General features: G+C 53.7%; 1 protein-coding gene across 1 annotated transcript; it reads right to left on the bottom strand.

The window, feature by feature from the left end:
• Positions 1–529: 529 nt before the first annotated feature.
• RAB17 (RAB17, member RAS oncogene family) lies at positions 530–21,852 on the bottom strand. The gene is made up of 6 exons (XM_082840994.1): positions 21,665–21,852; positions 14,722–14,881; positions 5,810–5,961; positions 4,438–4,563; positions 1,303–1,396; positions 530–1,033 (listed from the first exon to the last, which is right to left on the bottom strand). The coding sequence occupies exons 2-6, from the start codon at positions 14,876–14,878 to the stop codon at positions 921–923; spliced, it is 642 nt and encodes a 213-aa protein (XP_082697120.1). The 5' UTR covers positions 14,879–14,881; positions 21,665–21,852; the 3' UTR covers positions 530–920.
• Positions 21,853–22,106: the final 254 nt, after the last annotated feature.

Genomic DNA, 22,106 nt, shown 5'->3' on the forward strand with positions numbered 1-22,106 from the left:
TAATGGGGACAGTTGCCGTTTAAGAAAGTGAAAACTTCAGGAGACGGATGATGGTGAGAATTGCACAACAATGTGAATGTACTTAGTGCCCCCGAACTGTACAGTTAAATGTGGTTAAAATAGTATGTTTTATATTATGTGACTTTCACCACAATAAAAAAACATTTGGAAAAACAAAAAGGACATGATAGAAATCGGTTTACTTTTCGGAGAAAAACTCGTACGCGATACAATTTGCACCTCGGCTTGAAGTCTGAGTCCTGGTGTGCTTTGCACAAGCACCACTTCGCATTCACAGAGAGGAGCAGAGAGTAGGGGGCCTGACTCCCCCACCCCCATCCCCAGCTGACCTCTGTCAGGCACCGTCCTTCGGGGGAACCTCACAGAGATCCAGTGACGACGGGCCCAGCCCCATGATGGTCACGCCATCTCTCCCTGGCACTGCCCCCTGCAGCTGGGCCCGCTGTCCCACCTCCCAGGAGCAGGGGGGCCCCAAGCCCCCGGGCAGCCCCCTGCCCAACACCAAGTGCATGCTGGGTGATTTTCCGATCTTTATTTCCCCTCTGACCATTTCATTCTCCAGTGTCTGGTGGCCAGGCAGCTAAGGGCAGGGCCATGCGTGCCCACCCCCCAGGACATCAGGGATTCAGTCGGTATCTGGTGTCTGAGAGGTGGAGCTGACGCCTTCTGGGAGCCTTGGACATGGGGCCCTCTCCTGAATGATTCCCACCAGCTTGGGAGGTGGTTATTCTAAGGGATGCCCTCTTGCAGAGCCTCTAGGACTCAGGAGCAAGCCAGCATCAACAGTGAATCAGGATAAGTACCACAAGTGACGTGGAGCTGGCGGTGGCTCACCCTGAGGACCAGTGGGTTGTGGGCTGGGCGCATCCTCCCCATGGCCTTTCCTGGAGTGGCCCCTTCTAGCGGGCGCAGCATCTGCCCCGCTCCGGGGGCGTCTCATTCAGAGCCAGCCGTGCATCTCCCTGCTGCCTCTGGCCCTCCTTCTTCTCTTGTCTCTGCAAAAGCTCTCGGGCTGGGGACAACAGGAGAAGGACATGGCCTGGTTGGGGGGAAAATCCCCCAACCCAGCCCAGCACTCGCCTTGCACACGTGGCATCCCCCAGGGTCCCACCCTCCCTGATGTTTTCCAGGAAGCAGGAAACACGGGCCCTTGACTCCTGCCCACTTTCCAGGCCCTGGGGACGTTCTGCTGGGTCCCAGGTTGCCAGAGAAGAAGACCTGTTGAAGACCCAGTGATGGTCCCCCCACCCCCTGCTCTGGGGTCGGAGGCTGGTCACTCACCGACAGCACTGAAGACTTCAGTCACCTGGTGGTTCAGTTTGGCCGAGGTTTCCATGAACAGCAACCCCTTGCTCTCTGCAAACTCCCTCCCTTCCTGACGGAAATGGCCACGGAAAGCCCACATTAATCATCAGAAGTTTCCCAAGAACACTTAGACGCCTTCTAACAGGAAGACCCAAGAAACACCGAGAAACAATTGCACCAGCAGTGAACGTCATTCCTCAAGTTCTGTTTCTGGGGCTCCCAGAGAAGGGGGCCCAGACGAGGGAGCAGGGCAGGGAGGGTGTTCGCTGGCAGGGGAGCCCGGCACCCGCAGCGGGGTCCAAGGATGCTTTCCTTGGCGAGGTTCCTGCCCCTACCACGGCTCTCTGGCACCGGTGGGCTCTGAAACCAAGTGAGAACAGAGGAAACATGGAAGGGGAGTGGGGACAGCCTGGTGGGAGCCCGGCCCTTCTCTGGGTCCCCCACCACCGTCCCACAGGGGTCCGACCTACGTGGAGTGAAGGGTGTACAGAGCAAGGGCGTCTGGGAAACACCAGGGCTGCTCGTGTGGCCGAGAAGCGGAGAAGCGTTCATGGGAAGGCCGGGGTGAAGGAGGAGCTGGGGGCCTCCCCGTGCAGGCCCCTCACCTCCGGACCCTCCCAGGAGGCGCAGTGCTCAGTGCCTGACGCTGAGCCGGCCCCTGGGGGCTGGGCCGGCCGTGCCCACAGCATGGCGCCCAGCGGTGTCCACTCCCCCCACCCCCAGCCTGGCCCACAGAGCTTTGCTCTTCACCACCCCTCAATGAGCTTCTCAGCCCTTTCCCAGACACAGAGGGATGGGGACATTATTACTTGTATTTTAAAGGACAAGGTGACCTGGTACAGCTGAAGACTCAGTGACTTCAGGTAGCTCATATCTGGGTCACATGAATGAAACTCAAATACCCCCCTTTGCCCAACTAGCTTGGGGGTTCCAGATGGGGTCATTTTAGGGGTTTGTCCTCGGGTCCAATGAGCCTCTGGCCCCTAAATTACAGGTCCCCAGCCCTCCGTCTGCCAGTTTGTCCTGGAGGCTCCCCAGGATGGGAGCCACGGTTACCTCACCCCCCGTGGAATGAGCACATCCAGTGCACAGATCTTGACTCCTAAACTCAGTCCCCGGCACTAGGAACCAGGGCCCTTTGGGGAAATGATTGATTCCAGGGCTGGGGCCGAGAAAGGACAAAGGTGAACCTGGAACAACTTGGTGAGCCAGAAAGGAAGGAAGCGCTCAAGGAATAACAGGGCAGGTGACAGGGCCAGCGGAGGGGAGCGCTCTCAACGGCCAAATCTAGGAGCAGATTTCCCGCGACCAAGAGAAGGGCGTTAGTGGGGAAATGACAAAATCTGAGCGAGAGCTGTAAAGCAGTTTGAACGTTCGTTTCCTGAGTTGCTCGTTGTTCCGAGCTTACGTAAGATGTTAACATTTGGGAAAGCCGGGAGAAGGGCCGACAGGGACTTTTTGTACTATTTTTGCAACAATTTTTGTAATTCTGAAATTATTTTAAGATGAAAAGCCCCCAAGTCAATGTGAAAGCTGCACTGGCCACAGGTCAGCTTGGCCTCTGCCCAGCCAGGCACCTGCGGCTCCGGGGTCTGCCCCCCGCCCCCAAGGCCCAGCTCAGTGGGAGCTCAGAGGGAACAAGAAGCCAGGGTGGGGTCTGGGGGCCCAGGGTCTACAGCCCAGGCCCCAGGGTGGCCGCTTCCGTGCAGTCTAAGCCACGGGGTCCCCCTCCCGCGGACAGGGGTCCTGGGAGAGCGGAGAGGAGGCCCCTCCCACCCCTGAGCTGGGCCCCCGGCCTCCAGTGGGTCTCCCCACCCAGGCCCCGTCTCCCAACTCGGCCTGACCTGGGCCCCACACGCTCTTCCTAAATCACCCATCAGGCCCCCACCCCAGGGACTCAAGGCTGCCCCGGAATAAAGCCCCCAGTCCCAACACCGGCGCTGGGATCTCTGCCTCTGAGCCCCAGCGCCTACCCAGCACGGCCTCCCCCGGCCGCCCCCTGCCCCCAGACTCCTCCCCTTCCTGCCCTGCGCTGTAGCCCAGCACCCTCCCCGTCCCGCTCGCCCCTCATCTGCCCCTCCTCCCACACCCCCACATACACACACACAGACACCACTGTACACACGCGTCCTGTACACACACGCGTCCTGTACACACACACATACGTCCTGTACACACACACATGTCCTGTACACACACGCGTCCTATACACACACACGTGTCCTGTACACGCACATACATCCTGTATACACACACATGTCCTGTACACACACATGCATCCTGTACACACACGCGTCCTGTACACACACACGTCCTGTACACACACACGCGTCCTGTACACACACGTCCTGTACACGCGCGTGCGTCCTGTACACGCACGCGTCCTGTACACGCACGCGCGTCCTGTACACACGCGCGCGTCCTGTACACACGCGCGCGTCCTGTACACACGCGCGCATCCTGTACACGCACGCGCGTCCTGTACACACACGCATGTCCTGTACACACACATGCGTCCTATACACACACACGCATCCTGTACACACAAACACGTCCTGTACACACACGCGCGTCCTGTACACACGCGCGCGAACCCCTTGCTCCCTGCTTCAGGTTCTCCCCGCTTTACAAGCAACCACCTAGAGCATTTATTCTGCTGTTGGTCGTTTTACAGAAGAGCTGCAGCTTTCGGGTTCTCTCGCCCTTGCTCATTTCCTAGCAAAAACTTTGGATTTGCCCCTTCTTGAACAGTTTATTGAACACAAAGAGAAAGATCTGAAACCCGCCATTACTCAAAGAAGGAGCGAGGGTGGGAAGGGTCGGGGTTTCCTCATGGAAACCGTTCCCTGCACTGCGCCCGCCCCTGCCAGCCCTCGGGAGGCTGCGGTCATGCTCGCAGCTCTCCCCGCAGCCAGGAGCAGACACCTCTGGGTCTGACCTTCCCAGGAGAGACCAGAAACCTTTGCCCAGGAGGGAAGCTAAAGTGGTATGTGTGTGTGTGCGCGTGTGGGGGTGGGGGGGTGTGTATGAGTGTGTCGGTAGGTGGGCGTGTGTGTTTGGGGTCCCTCCCCCCTCCCGCACCGGGGACATAATGACCATCTCCAGGCCCACCTCAAAGGTCACCTCCCGCTCCTGGTTGAGGTCCATCTTGTTGCCAACCAGCATCACCACGACTTCTCCCGGGTGGAACTCCTCCTCCAGGTCCTTCAGCCACTGCCGCGCCTTGCAGAAGGAAGCCTGAAAAAGGAAAACAGGACTGTCAGGCAAACCCGGTGGTCTTCCTCAGCCATCCCAGGAAGGACAAGGCAAGTGTCAGTAGCTACCCTGCATAAAACACAGGATCCAAGTGACCCACCCAAGGAACCGTGAGGGATGGATGGGGGTGCTCTGTTCTGGGTACTCCAGGAGGACCACAGAGGGGCGCAAACCCAACTGTGCAGCAGGAAGAGGGGCTGTCAGGGAGGGCTTCCTGGAGGAGGTGACCAACTTTCACTGAAGGAATCTACTGGTTGTCACGATTTTAACATAAAATGGCACATGATCCAACTGGCCTTATATCGGGCCCCAAGGGCTGTTCTGCCCCTTGAGCAGGGCTAGCTGGTCTTTCTCTGGCCTCGGGTGGTCTGGGCCGAAGGCAGCTCTGTCCTCACCCAGCCAGCAGGAGGCTGGGGGCTGCAGGAGGTTCCGAGTCAGACCTGGAGCTCTAAAGGCCTCTGCTCCACGATACCCTCAAGAACCACTTTGTGGGGAAGTGGCTGTCACACCAAACCCTGATCCTAACTGCAGTGCCCCACAGACCCGGGAACGGGGCCTCTGTCCTGAGTCCCACGCAGCCCCTCTCCCCTGCAGCCATACTGACCCAGTAGGCCTGCTCTCAGCACTGCAGGGGCTCCACGCACGGCACTCGACCTCCTTAATTCCACCAGCGCTGCCCTCTGACCGGAACTCCCTTCCCCCTCGCCACTCACACGCCCACCACCACCTCCCTGCCCGGCCCTGCCCAACAGGGCTAATCCTGTTTCTCCCAACGTCTCAGCTAGAGCCTTCCTGCAGGAAGTATGGTGCCCCTCCTGGCAACTCCCATAGAACCCCACCCTTCCCTGCTGGTACATTAAGCATCTGCTCCCTTCTGTTTGGCCCGATGATATTCTGTAGTGGATATGCAGCCAGGGGCTGTATCCTGTTTTCATAACACCCCCCTCAGCAGCTCAGTGGGCACCCAAGGAATCGTGAGTGATGGATGGGGGTGCACTGTTCTGGGTACTCCAAGAGGACCACAGAGGGGCACAAACCTAACTGTGCAGCAGGCAAAGGGATTGTCAGGGAGGGCTTCCCGGAGGAGGTGACTGACTTTCACTGAAGGATTCTCCACTGGTGCTCACGATTTTAACATAAAGCACCAGCATAGGTCAGTCACGTAATGCCGCCAGAAGGTTGCGTCCATGTGCCTGGGAGGGCGGGGACACACCCAGGTGAGCCTCACCTTCCTGGTGACATCATACACCAAAAGCGCAGCATTGGCACCCCTGAAGTAGAGGTGGCAGACGCTGTGGTACTTTTCCTGGCCAGCCGTGTCCCAGATCTCAAACTTCAGAGACGCAACCCCCAAATCCACCACCTTTGTGAAGAACGCACCTGAAACAGAAGCCCAGAAGGAGTTTTACATGGAGGACGAGGTCTTTATCCACGGCCCAGCCTGGACCAGCGTGAACCCTGGGCTCAGCAAACCAGCCAGAGACAGCCAGCCCTGTGCTTCCTGTCACCCTCAGTGGGGAAGGCTCAGCAAACACCTCTTCTAGAAGATGGCATTTTCCAGAAAAAGCAAAGAGTTGCAAGGAATTTGCTGCAGACCTTTGCAGATTCCACAGAGGCTTTGGGTGGGAAGATAGACTCTCAGGGTCCTATCCAAATCCTCTGGACTATGTGAGGCATGGAAGGGTCTCTGACAACCAGGGTCACCCCGTGGGTGTCCAGCGAGGTAGCTGGCATGCTGACGGTCACACCAGCTCCTCCCCTGCAACATTCCTGGCCTCCTGCTAACCCCCCGGCCTGACCCACACCTCTCCCTGCTGACCTCCCTTCTCCACTGACCTCTCTGCTTGGAATCCTTCCTCTTCCCCACCTCCCTACATGTCCACCGGGTCTCTGAGTGTGAGCCCTTGGGGCAGTGCTGGGGCCCCCTTCCCTGGGAGTGGTCTACAGTAGCCCGCCTGTGCTTATCACTCACCCACTGCACAGGTAGACTTCCGTGTTCTCATCTGTCACCCCTGGTGACAGGGAGCACCTGGACAGCAAGGACTTTTATGCACTATTGCCCCTGCTTAATAAGTACACACAACGAAAGGTCTATCCCCAAACCATTCATTCAACATATTGGGCAATCCACCTTTCATTTGAAGACTGTTTTCCCCTTAGCATAGCTTTCCAAAGTGTTGTGACTTTAAAATAGTTACTTACTAACACCAGGATGTTCTGTCCCCAGAATGTAAAATGGTGCAGCCACTATGGAAAACAGTATGAAGGTTCCTCAAAGAACTAATAAGAGTTGCCATGTGATCCAGCGATCCCACTCCTAGGCATATATCCGAACAAAACTATAATTCAAAAAGATACATGCACCCCAATGTTCACAGCAGCACTATTCACAATAGCCAGGACATGGAAACAACCTAATGTTCATCGACAGATGAATGGATAAAGATGTGGTACATACATACAATGGAACATTGCTCAGTCATAAAAAGAATGAAATAATGTCATTTGCAGCAACATGCATGGACCTACAGATTATCACACTAAATGAAGTAGGCCAGAAAGAGAAAGACAAATACCATATGATATCACTTATATGTGGAATCTAAAACATGACACAAGTGAACTATTTACAAAACAGAAACAGACTCACAGACATAGAGAACAGACTTGTGGTTGCCAAGGGGGAGAGGAGGTGAAGGAGGGATGGATGCAAACTAGTATATATACAGGATGGATAAACAAGGTCCTACTGTAGAGCACAGGGAACTGTATTCAATATCCTGTGATAAACCATAATGGAAAAGGATGAAAAAGAATATACATATGTATAAGTGAGTCATTTGCTGTACAGCAGAAATCAACTATACTTCAATAAAATAAATTTTAAAAAAGATGTTCTGGGCTTCCCTGGTGGCACAGTGGTTGAGAGTCCGCCTGCCAATGCAGGGGCCACGGGTTCGTGCCCCAGTCCGGGAAGATCCCACGTGCCGTGGAGCGGCTGGGCCCGTGATCCATGGTCGCTGAGCCTGCGCGTCCGGAGCCTGTGCTCCGCAACGGGAGAGGCCACAGCAGTGAGAGGCCCGCGTACTGCAAAAAAAAAAAGATGTTCTGCCCCCATAGCGTATAGGGTATGTCATATACAGAACTAGACCAGGGACTGGGAAGGGCCAGGGATGAGACTCCAGGCAAAGCTTCTGTCCTGCCCAGACCCGGGCTGGGTTGGAAGCTTGTTGGGAGATTCTGGTAAACGTAGCCACATGCTTGGAGTTAAATTTTTCACTCCAAGGCCAGTGTGTTAGTGCCCTGGGGTTGTCATAACAAATAACCACAAAAAGGGTGGCTAAAAACAGCAGACATTTATCCTTTCAGTTCTGGGGGCCAGAGGTCCAAAATCAAGGTGTTTCCAGTGTTGGCTCCTTCCAGAAGTTCTGAGAGGGAATCTGTTCCACACCCCCTCCTGGCTCCTGGTGGGGACCAGCAACCGTCGGTGGTCACTGGCTTGTAGGTGCATCTCTCCCGTCTCTGCCTCTGTCTTCACATGGCCACCCTCTCTGCATCTTTGTGTTCTCCTGTTCCAGAGACACTGGTCATGGGATTCAGGGCTCACCCGAAATCCAGGACTATCCTTAACTAGTTACATCTGTAAACACCCTGTTTCCAAATAAAGCCACATTCATAGGCACTGGGAATTAGGAGGAGGATGAATCTTTTGTGGGACACAATTCAATTTGCTACAGACAGAGAATAAGAGACAAGTCTGGGCTGAGATTTGTAGCATAGAAAAGGTAAGATCATGATTCTCTCTCATGAGAATCTAGTTTGGGGTGACTCCTAAATGGAAACCACTGATCCACCCTCTGCCTGCACATCCTGCATTTTTCTCTCGTCCACAAACTTGAAGTCAGATACACTTCCTAGGTGTTATGGACTGAATGATCGTATCCTCCCAAAATTCACATATAGAAGCCCTAACCCTCAGCATGATAGTATCTGGAGATGGAGCCTTTGGGAGGCGATTAGGGTTACATGAGGTCATGAGGGTGGGGCCCTCAGGATGGGATTAGTGCCTCTGTAAGAATGCACTCCCTCTCTCTCACTGTCTCTCTCTCTCTGTCATCTTCCCTCTGTCTCCTCTCTCTGTCTCTGTCTGTCTGTCTGCTCTCTCTCTCTCTCTCTCTCTCCCCTCCCTTCCATGCAAACACAAAGAAGAGGCCATGGAAGCACACAGCCAGTTACCTAGATGGCAGCTACCCATAAGCCAAAAGAGAGCTCAGGATGAAAACTCCTTGGCCAACACCTCGCTTTTGGACTTCCAGCCCCCAGAACTATGAGAATAAACCTCTGTTATTTAAGGCACCCAGTCTGTGGTGTTTATTATGACAGCCCAGCAGAACACCACACCAGGTCAAACAAAGCTGCCGTCTTCAGCTCAACAGTAGGACTGACAGCTCCCAGCTCATACAGAGCTACTGTCAGGACTGAGCAGGACAGAAGCTCCATTAAGACTGTCGAGGTCTTGAGGGTGAGGGCCACGCCTGGGCCTTGGAGGGAAGTCTATCAGCTGCAACAAACTCTGTCGGCTTGCTTCAACCTTAGAGATCCCAGCTTCCTCCTTTACCAAGAGTCAACAGTGCCCTCTTCCCGGGGCGGTTGTCAAACCCAGGAGAAAAGAGACGAGGTGCAGGAAGTGGCACCTGACGCCCCTTCCTCCCCTCCCTCTCCACTCTCCCGGCTCACTGCCTGGGAACAGCAGCCTTTGATCCACACCCTTTGTCTGTTTGCTATCAGGTCAAATCACTTCTGTGTGCGATTTTGGTTTCAGCCTAAAAGTCATCACCGCCAGGTTACAGGTGGGCATAAAATTCAGGTTTGCCTCCTTCGCTTAACAATCTTAGCTTCTGATACTTTCCTTTTCTACTCTGAAAACGATGGCTGGTGGTTGAGTTTAAATCAATGCAAAATCCCAACCGATTTCCAAGGAGCGCAGGGTTTTCACACCGAGCAATGATGTGGCATGAGTGGCTGTTGGATATTCACAGACCGCAGCACCTCGTCTCCCCTGGAGAGAGACACAGACCCCCCCAGGTGGGCCCCTGGGCTGGTATCCAAAGCAAACTTCCACCCCCTGCCCCGTGAACTCCTGGCTCCAACCCACAAAAGAGCCCACATGTATTACCTTCCTTGTTCAGAAACCCACTGACCACATTTTCTACCTGTTCACAGCTAAAGCCAAAAAGTGATTAAAAAGTAAACTTCCGAGATATTCAAACAGACTGGGAAATTTTTCCTGAAATGATGTTGGCAACAAGCTGGGATGTGGGAGCAGGACCAGGCCCAGAACCCAGAATTGTCCACGTTTCTAGAATACGCTGGTGGAGATGACACACCGGCACATTTTTACCAGACGATACTCTGAACCGGGGCCACCTGGCATTGCTTTATATGGTGACACAAAGCAGGGCTCCAGCCTCCTTTGGCCCCAGCACAGACCTCAACACAGGATCCCCAGCAGTAGGGACACTTGGGGACGCTTCCGGCCCCCTCCCCAGCCTCTGGAAGCGGGCGTGCCTTCCACTTGCTGAGCTGAATGGACCCCCAGTGGGCAACGAATGACAAGAGAATTCACTGGGGGTTGTTCTTCAACTTGCATTCTGTTGCCCCCAATTAAAATGGTCTCAAGTAAATGTTAACACAAGGAAATGTTTTGCTTTTTGACCTTTTAATTTAAATAAACGTCCTATCCTGCTCACTGGAGCCCTCTCTGCGGCGCTCTCTTTTCTGTAAAAGTCACGAGCTCTTCCCGGTGGAAGGGAACACAACATGGGTGACTTCTCAGGGTCACCTGGGCTCCAGCAATGTTTCAGTCAGCAGGGAAGGGAGGTGGGGCGAAATCCAGCACCTTTCGCACCTTCGCTGCCCCAGGCAAGGCCCAGCTGGTCCAAACTGGCTTCTGCCAGCAAATCCGAACGCAAGCACTAGATGTCACCACCTCTCCAAAGATGTCACTAAAACGCGCAGGGCAGGGAACTGGGCCGGAATTTCCCCTGCTGCTGCCTTTCAGGATCCCAGGATGAGGGGTCTGCAGGAGCTCTTGGTGCTCCAAGCTCCCAGCCACCATAAGCGCGTCTGGCAGCTGCCCACCTCCCCTGTCAGCCCCTCTCTCAGATGGGCCTGGCGGGCTTTGTGGTGCTGGGGCAGCCGGGAGTTCAGGGGGTTCTGGCCTCCTCCCAGCAGGCCATGCCCTCGGGAGGCTGTGCTCAATTCCACTCTGGCTCTGCTTCGGGTACAAGAGTCTGTCACCGCCTGCCACACTTACGGCTCCGGCTTCCTCTGGAAGGACAGGTCTTGCCGCAGGGTGGCTGGAACCCTGTCTCGGCCCGGGCGCTCTTCTGCACAGCCGTGCCCAGTGCTTGTGTAACCCTCCACTGCGGGGCCACTCCACACACTCACCGACAGATCCAGACCCTCTGGAGGGGCCCAGGGACCCCCGCTCTTCTCCAGGGCTGGAGTGTCTTGCAGCCGGCCTGCCCTGAAGGCAGCACCACCAAAGACATGCCAGGCCCTGGTCCCCCCGCTGCCCTCGGGAGTGTGAGGGTGGCCGTCTGAGGAAAGGGGGCAGCAGGAAAGGGTGACAACTGAAACCAAGCAGGACCCTGTGGGGCTCCTGGGCACAGAAGCCTTTCCATGCCCCCCGCTTTTGTTTGTAGGGAACAGACTCCAGCCCCCATGACCTTCCCTGAGTTCCAGAGGGCAGATTCGAACCGTTGCTAATCAGGGAAGGGAGAGGACGCAGAGACAAGGGAGGGGCAGCCAAGAAGCAATAGAGCAGCCTTGGGCCAGGGTTCCACCTCAAGGGATACACAGAGGGACTTCCCTGGTGGCACAGTGGTTAAGAACCCACCTGCCAATGCAGGGGACACGGGTTCAAGCCCTGGTCCAGGAAGATCCCACATGCCGCGGAGCAACTAAACCCGTGCGCCACAACTACTGAGCCTGCACTCTAGAGCCCGCAAGCCACAACTACTGAGCCCACATGCCACAGCTACTGAAGCCCATGGGCCTAGAGCACGTGCTCTGCAACAAAAGAAGCCACCGCAATGAGAAGCACAACGAAGAGTAGCCCCCGCTCGCCGCACTAGAGAAAGCCCGTGTGTGGCAACGAAGACCCAAAGCAGCCAAAAATAAATAAAATAAAGGTCCAGTGGTTAAGACTCTGCATTGCCAAAGCAGGGGGCGCAGGTTGGATCCCTGGTCAGGGAATTAAGATCCCACCTGCTGTGCAGCGTGCCCAAACCAGAAAAAACAAAAGAGGGGGGAATGTCTGCTTTTATAATAATATAATAATTATCATAGCATAATAATTAATAAAACCACATAGAATATAATATGTGATTAAATATCATATTATAATAAATAATATTATTTATTTATTTTTATAAAAACTTAGTAATCGTTATAATATCCACCTGCAAAGGTTGTAAGAACATCACAAGGTGTACAAGGCATGTGAAGTAGGCCCAGAGATGTACGTGGCGGAGACCGTCATTCCCACAGGGGATTTAGCTCCTCAAAGCAAAGGAGGGCGCACTCATCTCTACGTCCCTTGCACCCAGCTCAGTGGTTGGCACCTAGCAGGTGCGCCATAAATAGGCTGGTTGCTGATTGAATAAAGGACCGCTAAACCCACCTAGAGGGCTGCGGGCCACGGCAGCCCAGGAAGCCAAGGCCTAGGGCACCAGCCCCAGGGCAGAGGCGGGGTCCTGGGGAGATGAGCCCGGGCCTGGGGGAGGGGCACGGACAGGAGGAGGACGGCTGGGGCCGGGCAGAGGACCAAGAGTGGAGAGGGTGCACCCCGGCCTGCCACCCAAGCAAAGGCCCCCCCACCCTGACCCGAGCCCAGGCTCTGTGCACCCTCCTGACCCTCGTAGGACCCCTGAAGAGAGCACGGTGACTTGGACAGCCTGGGGAGAGTGACAGCTTGGCCCCCGACTTGCTGGAGCTAAAGGAAGCGGTGGAGATGACTGGGGTTGGGGAGACAGGGCACCCCACCCACCGTCCACGAGCTGCAGCGCGCTGGACCTGCGGGTTTCTCGCTTGGGAGAGTTGGCGAACTTGTCTGCGCTCCCCTTTCCCTCCCCGGAAATACAGAACGCCAGCACCGCCCGCAGCCTCGGCCTGGCTCTGTGTTGGGGGGCCTCTTCTGCCCCACAAGGTAGGTCAGAGCTGCAGGCCTCCCTGGGCCCACTGAGCTAAGTTCTCGGCTCACCGTGAGTCCCCAGGCCACTCCATGCCTGCTAGAGCCCACCCCCTGGCCGCCCACTGCCTCCCGGGATACTGGCTCTCGAGCAGGGGTCTTAAACTTTTGGGGGGAAGTTCCCTGTAGTAAACATTTTAGGCTTCGAGGGATGTACTGTCACGGTTGCCAGCAATCAACTCAAAGCCGCCCTTGCAGAGGGAAAGCAGCCACAGAGGACACACAGGCATGCGCGGGGCTGTGTCCCCATAGAACCTTATGTGCATAAACAAGCAGGGCCCCGGGAGCCGTGGCCTCAGACCTCGGTCTTAGAGTGAGATCCAGCCCGACAAGCCGCCCGGTCTGGTCCCTGCTGTCTCCCTCCCCTGAACTGGAATCCAGGTTCACACCCAGGGACACAGCCCTCAAAATCCCAGCTTGGCCTGGCCCCCTTCTGTGGTCTCTGCTCTCAACGAAACCCACTTGAAGCCAGACTTGGCCCTTTGTCGTATTTTTTTAAAGCCCAGTCTGATATCACGGGTGAGCGGTGTCAACTTTCCTGCTGATGGAGAAGAGGTGGCCCTGCGCGCCCCTCAGCCGGCCTGAATCCACGGTCTCTACCAGCTCTCCCCGCGTTCCCGTCCTGGGGCCAGCCCTTCACCCTGCTTCTGCCCTTCCCAACACTATTTCTGGGGGCCTGGCCCTGGCAGATCCCTTCGGGCCGCATATTCCTCAGGGACTCAGGAACCACCCTTCTGAGAAGATTGAGGGCCCCCAAGGAGTTAATACCGTTTGCTGAATGTTGTGCTCTGTTTCTATGTTGGTGTGTCTGCTTGGCACCTTAGAGAATCCTCCACACCTAATGTGGGCCTGGGACAGAGGCCACACCCAACAGATACTTGCTGAGTGAGTGAATGAATGGATGAGTGAGTGAATGAATGGATGAGTGAGTGAATGAATGGATGAGTGAGTGAATGAATGGATGAGTGAGTGAATGAATGGATGAGTGAGTGAATGAATGGACGGGTGAATGAATGGATGGGTGACTGAATGAATGAGTGAGTGAATGAATGGACGGGTGAATGAATGGATGAGTGAGTGAATGAATGGATGGGTGACTGAATGAATGAATGAGTGGACACAGAGAAACGGAAGGCTTATCCACAGCGCAGCCCAGATTTCACACCGAAGCTTTCGTTCCCAGTGAGGTGTCTCTTCCACCATGACGGCTGCCTCCTGAGAGGACTGGCACAGAGCACACACTGGGTTTCCCTATTTTAGGTGGGAAGTGGGGCTTTTCACCCCCAGACAGGATGTGAAGGAGACCAGTTGTCCACAGATGCGCCAAAGTCCCTCCCCTCTGAAAGCCACGACTTGCTACCCTCTTTAAGCAGTGCAGTGAGGGAGGCCTCCCTCCCTGCTGTCCCTTCCTACAGCACCCACCCTACCCGCCAGCCCAGGCCAGGTGGGTAAGCCGAGTCCAGGCAGAAAGGGAGCAGCGTCAGCAGGAGAGCAACCAGCCAGGGTGAGAGGCCGGCTTGTTCGGAGGGCTGAGTGGCAGAGCCTGGAGGCAGGTTCTTCTTCTGGGCTCCCCCCTCCACCAGCAGAAGCCCTCACACACCCAACCCTTCGGGGCCAGAAACTCTGTCGCGGATACACTACCCGCCCCCTCCCCGGCCCCCACAGACTCCAGCTGAGCTGAAACCTGTCTGGGTTCTGGATCCCGTGTGCATGCCTGCCTGGGGTGGACCTCATGCCCTCCCTGCACGTGCCAGGCACTGCCCGAGGCTCCAGGAGAGCCTGGGAAATTCCCAGGCGGCCTCATCCCCAGGTGCCCCACATGTGGGTCAGCAGCCCTGGCTCCCCCACCAGGAGACGAAGGAAGGGTGCCCTGTCCCGTCACTTACATCCCACGGTCGGCAGGATGCTCCTGAAATCGTTCTTCACATACTGGAGAGCCAAGCTGGACTTGCCCACAGAACCACTGCCCAGGAGAACCAGCTTGAAGATGCAGGCCTGGCCCAGGGCAGCCCCGGGCCGGGGGACCCCATCCACCTGCGCCATGCCCTGCAGAGAGACAATGATGGACGGAGGCTGAATGTCAGATACCAAATACTCTGAGCAAGTGGGCCCCTGGGACGCTGCTGCCCTGGATGAATACAGACAGCCTTGAACGGAAAGGAGCTCCACGTCAGAGGCACCTGGCTTGCCACTCTGCACCCCATCTCCCCTTCTGGAAAGTGGGGTGAGCAATAGCTATAATATACGCCTGCTGTGAGTGAGTGAATGGATGAGTGACTGAACGAATGAGTGAGTGAATGAATGGACGGGTGAATGAATGAATGAGTGAGTGAATGAATGGATGGGTGACTGAATGAATGGATGAGTGAGTGAATGAATGGACGGGTGAATGAATGGATGAGTGAGTGAATGAATGGATGGGTGACTGAATGAACGAATGAGTGAGTGAATGAATGGATGGGTGACTGAATGAATGAATGAGTGGACACAGAGAAACGGAAGGCTTATCCACAGCGCAGCCCAGATTTCACACCAAAGCTTTCGTTCCCAGTGAGGTGTCTCTTCCACCATGACGGCTGCCTCCTGAGAGGACTGGCACAGAGCACACACTGGGTTTCCCTATTTTAGGTGGGAAGTGGGGCTTTTCACCCCCGGACAGGGTGGAAATGTTGTGAGGTGCTTGCAAAGCGTGTGCACGGTGCCCGGCAGGGGCCTATGCATATGAACGGCTTCGTACCCTGCAAAGTAGTGATTGTGTGCTAGTCATCACACTGGCTCATTGCCCTCTTTCCATCACCTCTCACTTTTGAAAAACCTATGACTTATTCCAAAAAGGTTCTGAAATACCTAAAAGGTACAGCACTCTCTCAGCTGTGGTTCATGGATTCAAATTGGTGTTTCAAGAAAAAGCTTGGTGTTTCAAGGATCTCAAAACTTTGCATTCCTTCCCACTGTATTGAAAGCCTCAGAACCCACAGTGATATGCCCTGGAGAAAAACGGCTCTGTGATCAAAATTAATTTGGGCAAACCCTGCACATGTTTTCATTGTAGAAAATTTCAGGCATGTACCAGAACAGAGAGGATGGAGGTCGCGTTCTGGTGGACCTCAGATCTCCATCATCCACCTCCACAAGAATCAGCTGTGTAAGGCCAACTGGCCCTAGGCAGGGGAACACAATCAGATTCACAGGTTGCATCAGACCGAAATTCTCCGGACCACCCAGTTCCAGGAACTGACCTGGGGACTTTGAACCCGGCCCAGCCTTCCCACCTTTCAAGGGGCGGGACTAACGGTCCACCAGGATACCCGAAAAGACCACCAAATAAGGAATACCCTGCACCCTCCCAGATTCACCACACCCCTTTCCCTTCTTCCCCTATAAAATCTTGCCCAACCCTCGCCCGGGCGTGACTTCTCTGGCCCCTTTCTCTCGGACCAGTGCACCTCGCCCGGACCAGTGCACCTCGCCCGGACCAGTGCACCTCGCCCGGGAGCGCTCCCTAATAAAGCTCACTTGAAGCTGTCCTCTGTTTCGCGGTGCCGTTTGTTAAGATCTGACCTTACAAGCTGTAGCCAATCTTGTTTCGCCCACATCCCCAAACCCCCCTTCCTCCGAAGATTAGTTTGAGGGAATTCCTAGACATCCTATTAATTCTCCTGCAAATCTCGGTATATGTACATGCATCCTCTTTTTCTCTCTAATTTATTTGTTGAAGAAATCAGATTGCCTTGTAGTTTCCAGTCTGGATTTTGCTGATTGCAGCCCTAAGTTGTCATTGAATGTGTTCCCTTGAACCCTGATTTTCTGTAGCTTGGTGGCTCAGAACAGAAATCTGATTGGATATAGGCTGTCTTTTGGCAAGAATACTGTCATGAGTGTGGTGGGCATTTCCTCAGAAGGCAACAGCCATTGAAAACTGTCCCTATGTCCACTGTCTCATTCGGGGGCTGCAGACTGGTGGCATTCCATTGTTATCATTTTGTCTTCGTCTACTATCTGGATTGCATCTAGAGAAAACTTCCCCTGAAAAATACCCAAACCCACCTCAGAGCTAGCCCGTTCAGTGAACAGAGCCTCTCCCACCTCATTGCAGTGGGTGGGAATGGAGGAAGGGAAGGGATTTTGAAGAGGGAGGGAGAAAAGCGAGAGCAGTAGGAAGCAGACCCTGTTTCCTCGCTGTCCCCAACAGGCAGCCACAGCCACAGACTGGTCTGGTCTGCGCTGTGGGGACAAAAGGAAAAGAATCGAGTTTGGGATCAAAGTTTAAAAGCAAACAGGACGGAGTCCTAAATACCAACAAGACTTTCTAAACACAAGGTGACTGGAGTTACAGGGTCTGGCGGAGAGGGTTCACAGGCCCATCCACTCCCTGGCGAAAGGGACACAGCAGAGCTGAATGGTTACTGGAAAGCATGTCTGGAACCCCATCTTCCATGGGATGCTGTCAAGTTTCACCATCGGGGATGATGCTTAATTGTGTCATCGGATGACATCCCACCGGGGCACCCTGCGACTTCCTCTGCACCCCGCAGACCCGCAGCTGCCCCGGGGGTTGGGGAATGGAGTTCTGCAGGGGCCGGTCCTCTCTCCAGAACCCACCACCCATGCAGGAATTCAAAGCAGTCCTTCTACAGATTTCCGATCCACTGGTAGAAATTAAACTCAACGGCAAAATAAAATAAACACCAGGAACAAATGGGGGCGCCCCCCGAAGTGGCTGGCCCTCACGGATAAAATGACAGCCTAGGATTCAGCTCTACAGGCCAAAGGGCAAATCAGAGTCCGGAATGAGGACAGAAGCCGCAGGAAAGATAACAAAAAGATATTGGCTCAAAGTTCAGAGGTTGCTAGAGCTGCTTATCTGTCAACCCCAGGGCCTAATCATCTGGGGAATTTGCCTTACGGTGAAGAAGCTGCTACATCTGCTCTCTTCTCTCTGTTCACCTCGATGCAAATCCCTCTCCCACCGCAGCTTCCTGTCTGGTCTCACAGCTGCCACCCCTACCCCACCCCCTCACCCCCGCTTGTGTGTCCAGTCCCCATAAATAGCAGTGCATAAAAGAGAGAAAAGTCTCTGCATCGTGGGGCCCACAGCTCCCTGTTCCTCTTCTTGACGGAAATGATCTGTTTCCAGCTCTCCCTTAATTCGTAGAATTATTTTTTTCTTGGTTCTCTCTCTCGCCGGGCTGTAACTGCTCACGAAAGCAAAGACAGTGTTCACTGAGATGACAGTAGGTGCTCAATAAATGTCTCGTGCATATCCGTAGGGATGGCGTAGCAAGTCATAACTAGACAGACACGCTGCTTCCTCCGCACAGTTTGCACAGCCAGTCCAACCCCAGGGAGCTCGTCAAAAAGTGGGCTGGGAGCTTCCCTGGGGGCGCAGTGGTTGAGAGTCCACCTGCCGATGCGGGGGACGCGGGTTCGTGCCCCGGTCCGGGAGGATCCCACATGCCGCGGAGCGGCTGGGCCCGTGAGCCATGGGCGCTGAGCCTGCGCGTCCGGAGCCTGTGCTCCGCAGCGGGAGAGGCCACAGCAGTGAGAGGCCCGCGTACCGCAAATTAAAAAAAAAAAGTGGGCTGGGATCTCTGCAGAAAGAGAAACCAGAGGAGGGGCATCCAGGAGGTGCTGGGACCAGCTTCCTCCAGGCAGCTCAGCCCGAGTGACCAAGAAAAGCAGAAAGTTACAGGTTTAAAGGCAACCCGGCATTCAGATTCAGACAACGTATTCAGATGAGGCTGCTGTAACAGCACGTAAAACCTTGACCAACTTAAAGTGGTTTTGCGTCCTTAAAGAGGTGGGTTGACTAATCCAACCCGGAGTTACTGTACAGAGACAGCACTGCGCATGCGCAGAGTCTCCAGGATGACTCCCAAACCAAAGAGCTCCAGACTAGGAAGCTCAAAGAATAGAAATGTTGCCCCCAGAGCCCTTTAGGAAGGACAGGTCCTTTCATAAGGAAAATCTGGCTTCCTGGAGCGCGCGCGTAGCTTATAGGGAGATTCAAGACTAGCCGGTTCGCTTCCAAGTTTAAAATTCCCCGAAGCCCTTACATTTTGCCCCAAACGTGGATTGTAGAGACACGTTTGAGAGCCTTGCCGGTCGACCTCGAATTAAACCTCTGTCTTTTCTCAAAAGCCAGTGCCATAGTGTTGCTTCTATGCTTGTTGGGCAGCGAGCCCTTGCCCTACAACACTGCGGGGGAGGGGGGGACCAAGGCTAATGGACCCGCCATCTCCACTGAGGCGCAGGGTGACCGTGTGCTCAGGGCCCCTGCACGGCTCGGCGGCACACAGGTTTCTACTGAAGCAGAAGCAGAGCAAGAAGCCTCCGGGGGTCCTGGCGTTACCCCACCTTACAGGGAGGCCCAGCAGCTTTTCTAAGAGAAAGATGCAGGAGCCCAAGCCAGAGCAGGCTCAAGGAGGAGGATGGGGGCGGGGGGAGAGATGGACTGAGAGTTTGGGGTCAGCAGATGCAAACTATTATATAACGGATGGATAAACAACAAGGTCCTACTGTATAGCACAGGGAATTATATTCACTACCCCGGGATAAACCATAATGGAAAAGAGTATGAAAAGGAATGTATATATATGTATAATTGAATCACTTTGCAGTACAGCAGAAATTCACACAACATTGTAAATCAACTAGACTTCAATAAAACAAATTTTAAAAAAAAAATTTTTTTAAGCCAGAACAGGCTGCCTTCACGTCCACACTGGATTCACCAGGCACAAGCATCATTTCAGTCACTTACAGAGGCAGCAGGACCTGCGCTCCACCCACATCAAGAACCGCTGGTGCAATAAGCCTGCCGGGGAGCCGCTGGCCGGACCTCATTGCCCAAAAGATGGTCATCTCAGTAGCAAGCCCTCACTTACAAACCACTTTTTTTTTTTTTTTTTTTTTTGGCCTAATGTAGAGAAACAGAGAGTAGAGTGGTGGTGACCAGAGGCTGGGGTGTGTGTGGGAAGTGGGATGATATTGGTAAAAGGGTGCAAACTTCAGTTGTAAGATTCACAGGTTCTGGGGATCTCATGTACAGCGTGATGATTAAAGCTCATATGGTATTATACACTCGAAAAGTATTAAAAGAGTAGATCTTAAGTGTTCTCACCACAAAAAGAAATGGTAATTATGTGACGGGGTGGAGGTGTTTTTGCAATATGTAAATGTACCCAATCAACACGTAACATACCTTAAATTTACCTCATGTTATATATATGTCAATTGTCTCAATAAAGCTGGAAAAAAGAAACGCTTTTAAGAATGGAATTCCCCAGGTTTCTGTGCCACCCCAGGCTAATACCTTGTTTCTTGCGAAAGTACTTAAGGCACCTGCTTAGAAGCAGATATTCCACTGATTTGTGCTGTAATTTTACATAAAGAGAAAGTTCTAACACACCTACAGCAATTCTCAAGTATTTAAGGATACCCCTTTAAGTTTTCCTTGCTATTTATGTGCACTAATTAATAAAACTCTCCTTAAGTCAAGAAAATCTTTAGCCCCAAACATGTCTGAATTAACCAAAATCGGTGGAGTATGAATAAACATGCCATTACTATGATACCACATACAGGTGACACATCTCTTTATCTAAAAACATTATTTTTCAATAAATATAAACACATAATTGTCAATATGAAAAAAATGAGATTACCCGTAATTCCACACCCTTCATACAACGAGGGATGGTATTTTGCCTACTTTCTTCTAATTTTTTGTATAAGAATCTTAAAAACAAACCATCATTTTAACATAAAATTATGCATCCTACATTTAAAAAAAAAAGTAAGACATACGAAGGGCGGTTTTCCACATTACTGCATATGTTGTAGATGCATTTGACCTATGTGTGTTTAATGACCACATAATACCCCTACAACGATTCCAATTTCCTGAACTATTTCTCTGTTACTGGATTTTTACTTGGCTTTAACTGTTTTTTCTCTGTAATAAATAAGACTGCAGTAAGGATTTCCATGTATGAGTTTTCGTGTGATTACACGTTGATTAGAGGTTGAAGCCCTCTGTTCAGAGAGGACTCCAATTGAAAAATGTGACTCCTGACCTGGCCCCTGTAATTTCACGAAGACAGGGTTACTGAAGTGTCTCTAAACGCAGAGACGATCTCAAGAATGCCACGTTCGTGATCGGGGCCAACAGGGACACCCTGCGGAGCATTTCGGTTTCGGGCTTTTCATTTCTGACAAGCTCATCTCCTTGCACCAAGGGAAAAAGGAGAGATTGCAAGTCCAAACCGGTCTTCCTGGGGGAGGGTCGCTCCAGGGAAGCGTCTGATCTGCCGAGTTCGTCGCCAGCGAGCACGTCCTCCTCCTGCTCTCCCCGCCCAGGCGTGTAAGGAACGCAGGGCTTACTGTGCAGTTGTCTATTCTGAGGTCAGTCGGTAGCACTTGGGCACCGTGATCCATTTGAAATGGATTCCTCTAAGGGCCCCTATTCATTACGTTCAAGCCTTTAAGTGGATTTTCCCAGAGGCCACTCTTTAAATAGGAATCTCCTTCCAGGACCCTGACCTAGCAAGCCGTCGGGGACGAGCAAGGACACCTCTGGCGCTCAGGAGAGCACACTCCTGGCTCTTCACTTCGCCCTTTTGAGTCTGTGCACTGGGGCTCGTGCACGGACACACGTCAGACGCAAAGGTGCAGGCACACATGACACACACGGATACACTCACACCCACATACATGCACACAGACACACAGATACAAACAGCCACACATCGATATCCGCACACAGATACACACACACACACACACACACACTCGACAAAGCACGCAGAAGTTTAAACAATGACTCACCTGTTCCCCAGGCCTGGTCACTTCGAGAGAGCCTGACACCCTATCATCACCGGGTCCCACAGGGCCCCTACGTGTGTCCCCTTTCTCCCCGCTTCTGGCCAGGGGAAAGTTTTGTTCCCTCAACAGGCGGGCTGGGGCGTGGCCGTGGCCCCGGGGCCAGGCAGAGGCTCACAGAAAACAGGTGAGAGGCAGCAGCCTCGGGCCAAGGCGATGCCCAGCCCCCTCCCCCAAGGCTTCCTCCCTTCCCGAGAGGCTCTCAGGGCAAGGTCCGCCGTGGTCAGGTGGTCACCTGGGGCAGCGGGAGGCTGGACCTAAATGCAGGCGCTGCAGGTGCACCTGGGCACCTGCCGGAAGTCACGCTCCCATCCGGTCACCCAGCTGCGCCTGAGTTTCTCAGTTTTGTTACGAGTCGCATTTCAATGCTGATTTATTTCCTTCTGCT

The sequence above is a fragment of the Leucopleurus acutus genome (assembly GCF_964270905.1).
Source record: "Leucopleurus acutus genome assembly, chromosome: 6".
Lineage (NCBI taxonomy): Eukaryota > Metazoa > Chordata > Mammalia > Artiodactyla > Delphinidae > Leucopleurus > Leucopleurus acutus.

What these genes read in the sequence shown, in the direction of transcription:
- RAB17 (XM_082840994.1), bottom strand. Translation starts at nt 14,878, where the DNA reads ATGGCGCAGGTGGATGGGGTCCCCCGGCCCGGGGCTGCCCTGGGCCAG. An exon ending in CATCCTGCCGACCGTGGGAT is followed by an intron (nt 5,962 to 14,721) that starts GTAAGTGACGGG and finishes CTTCTGTTTCAG; the next exon opens with GTGCGTTCTTCACAAAGGTG. An exon ending in TGAAGTCTTCAGTGCTGTCG is followed by an intron (nt 1,034 to 1,302) that starts GTGAGTGACCAG and finishes TGTTGTCCCCAG; the next exon opens with CCCGAGAGCTTTTGCAGAGA.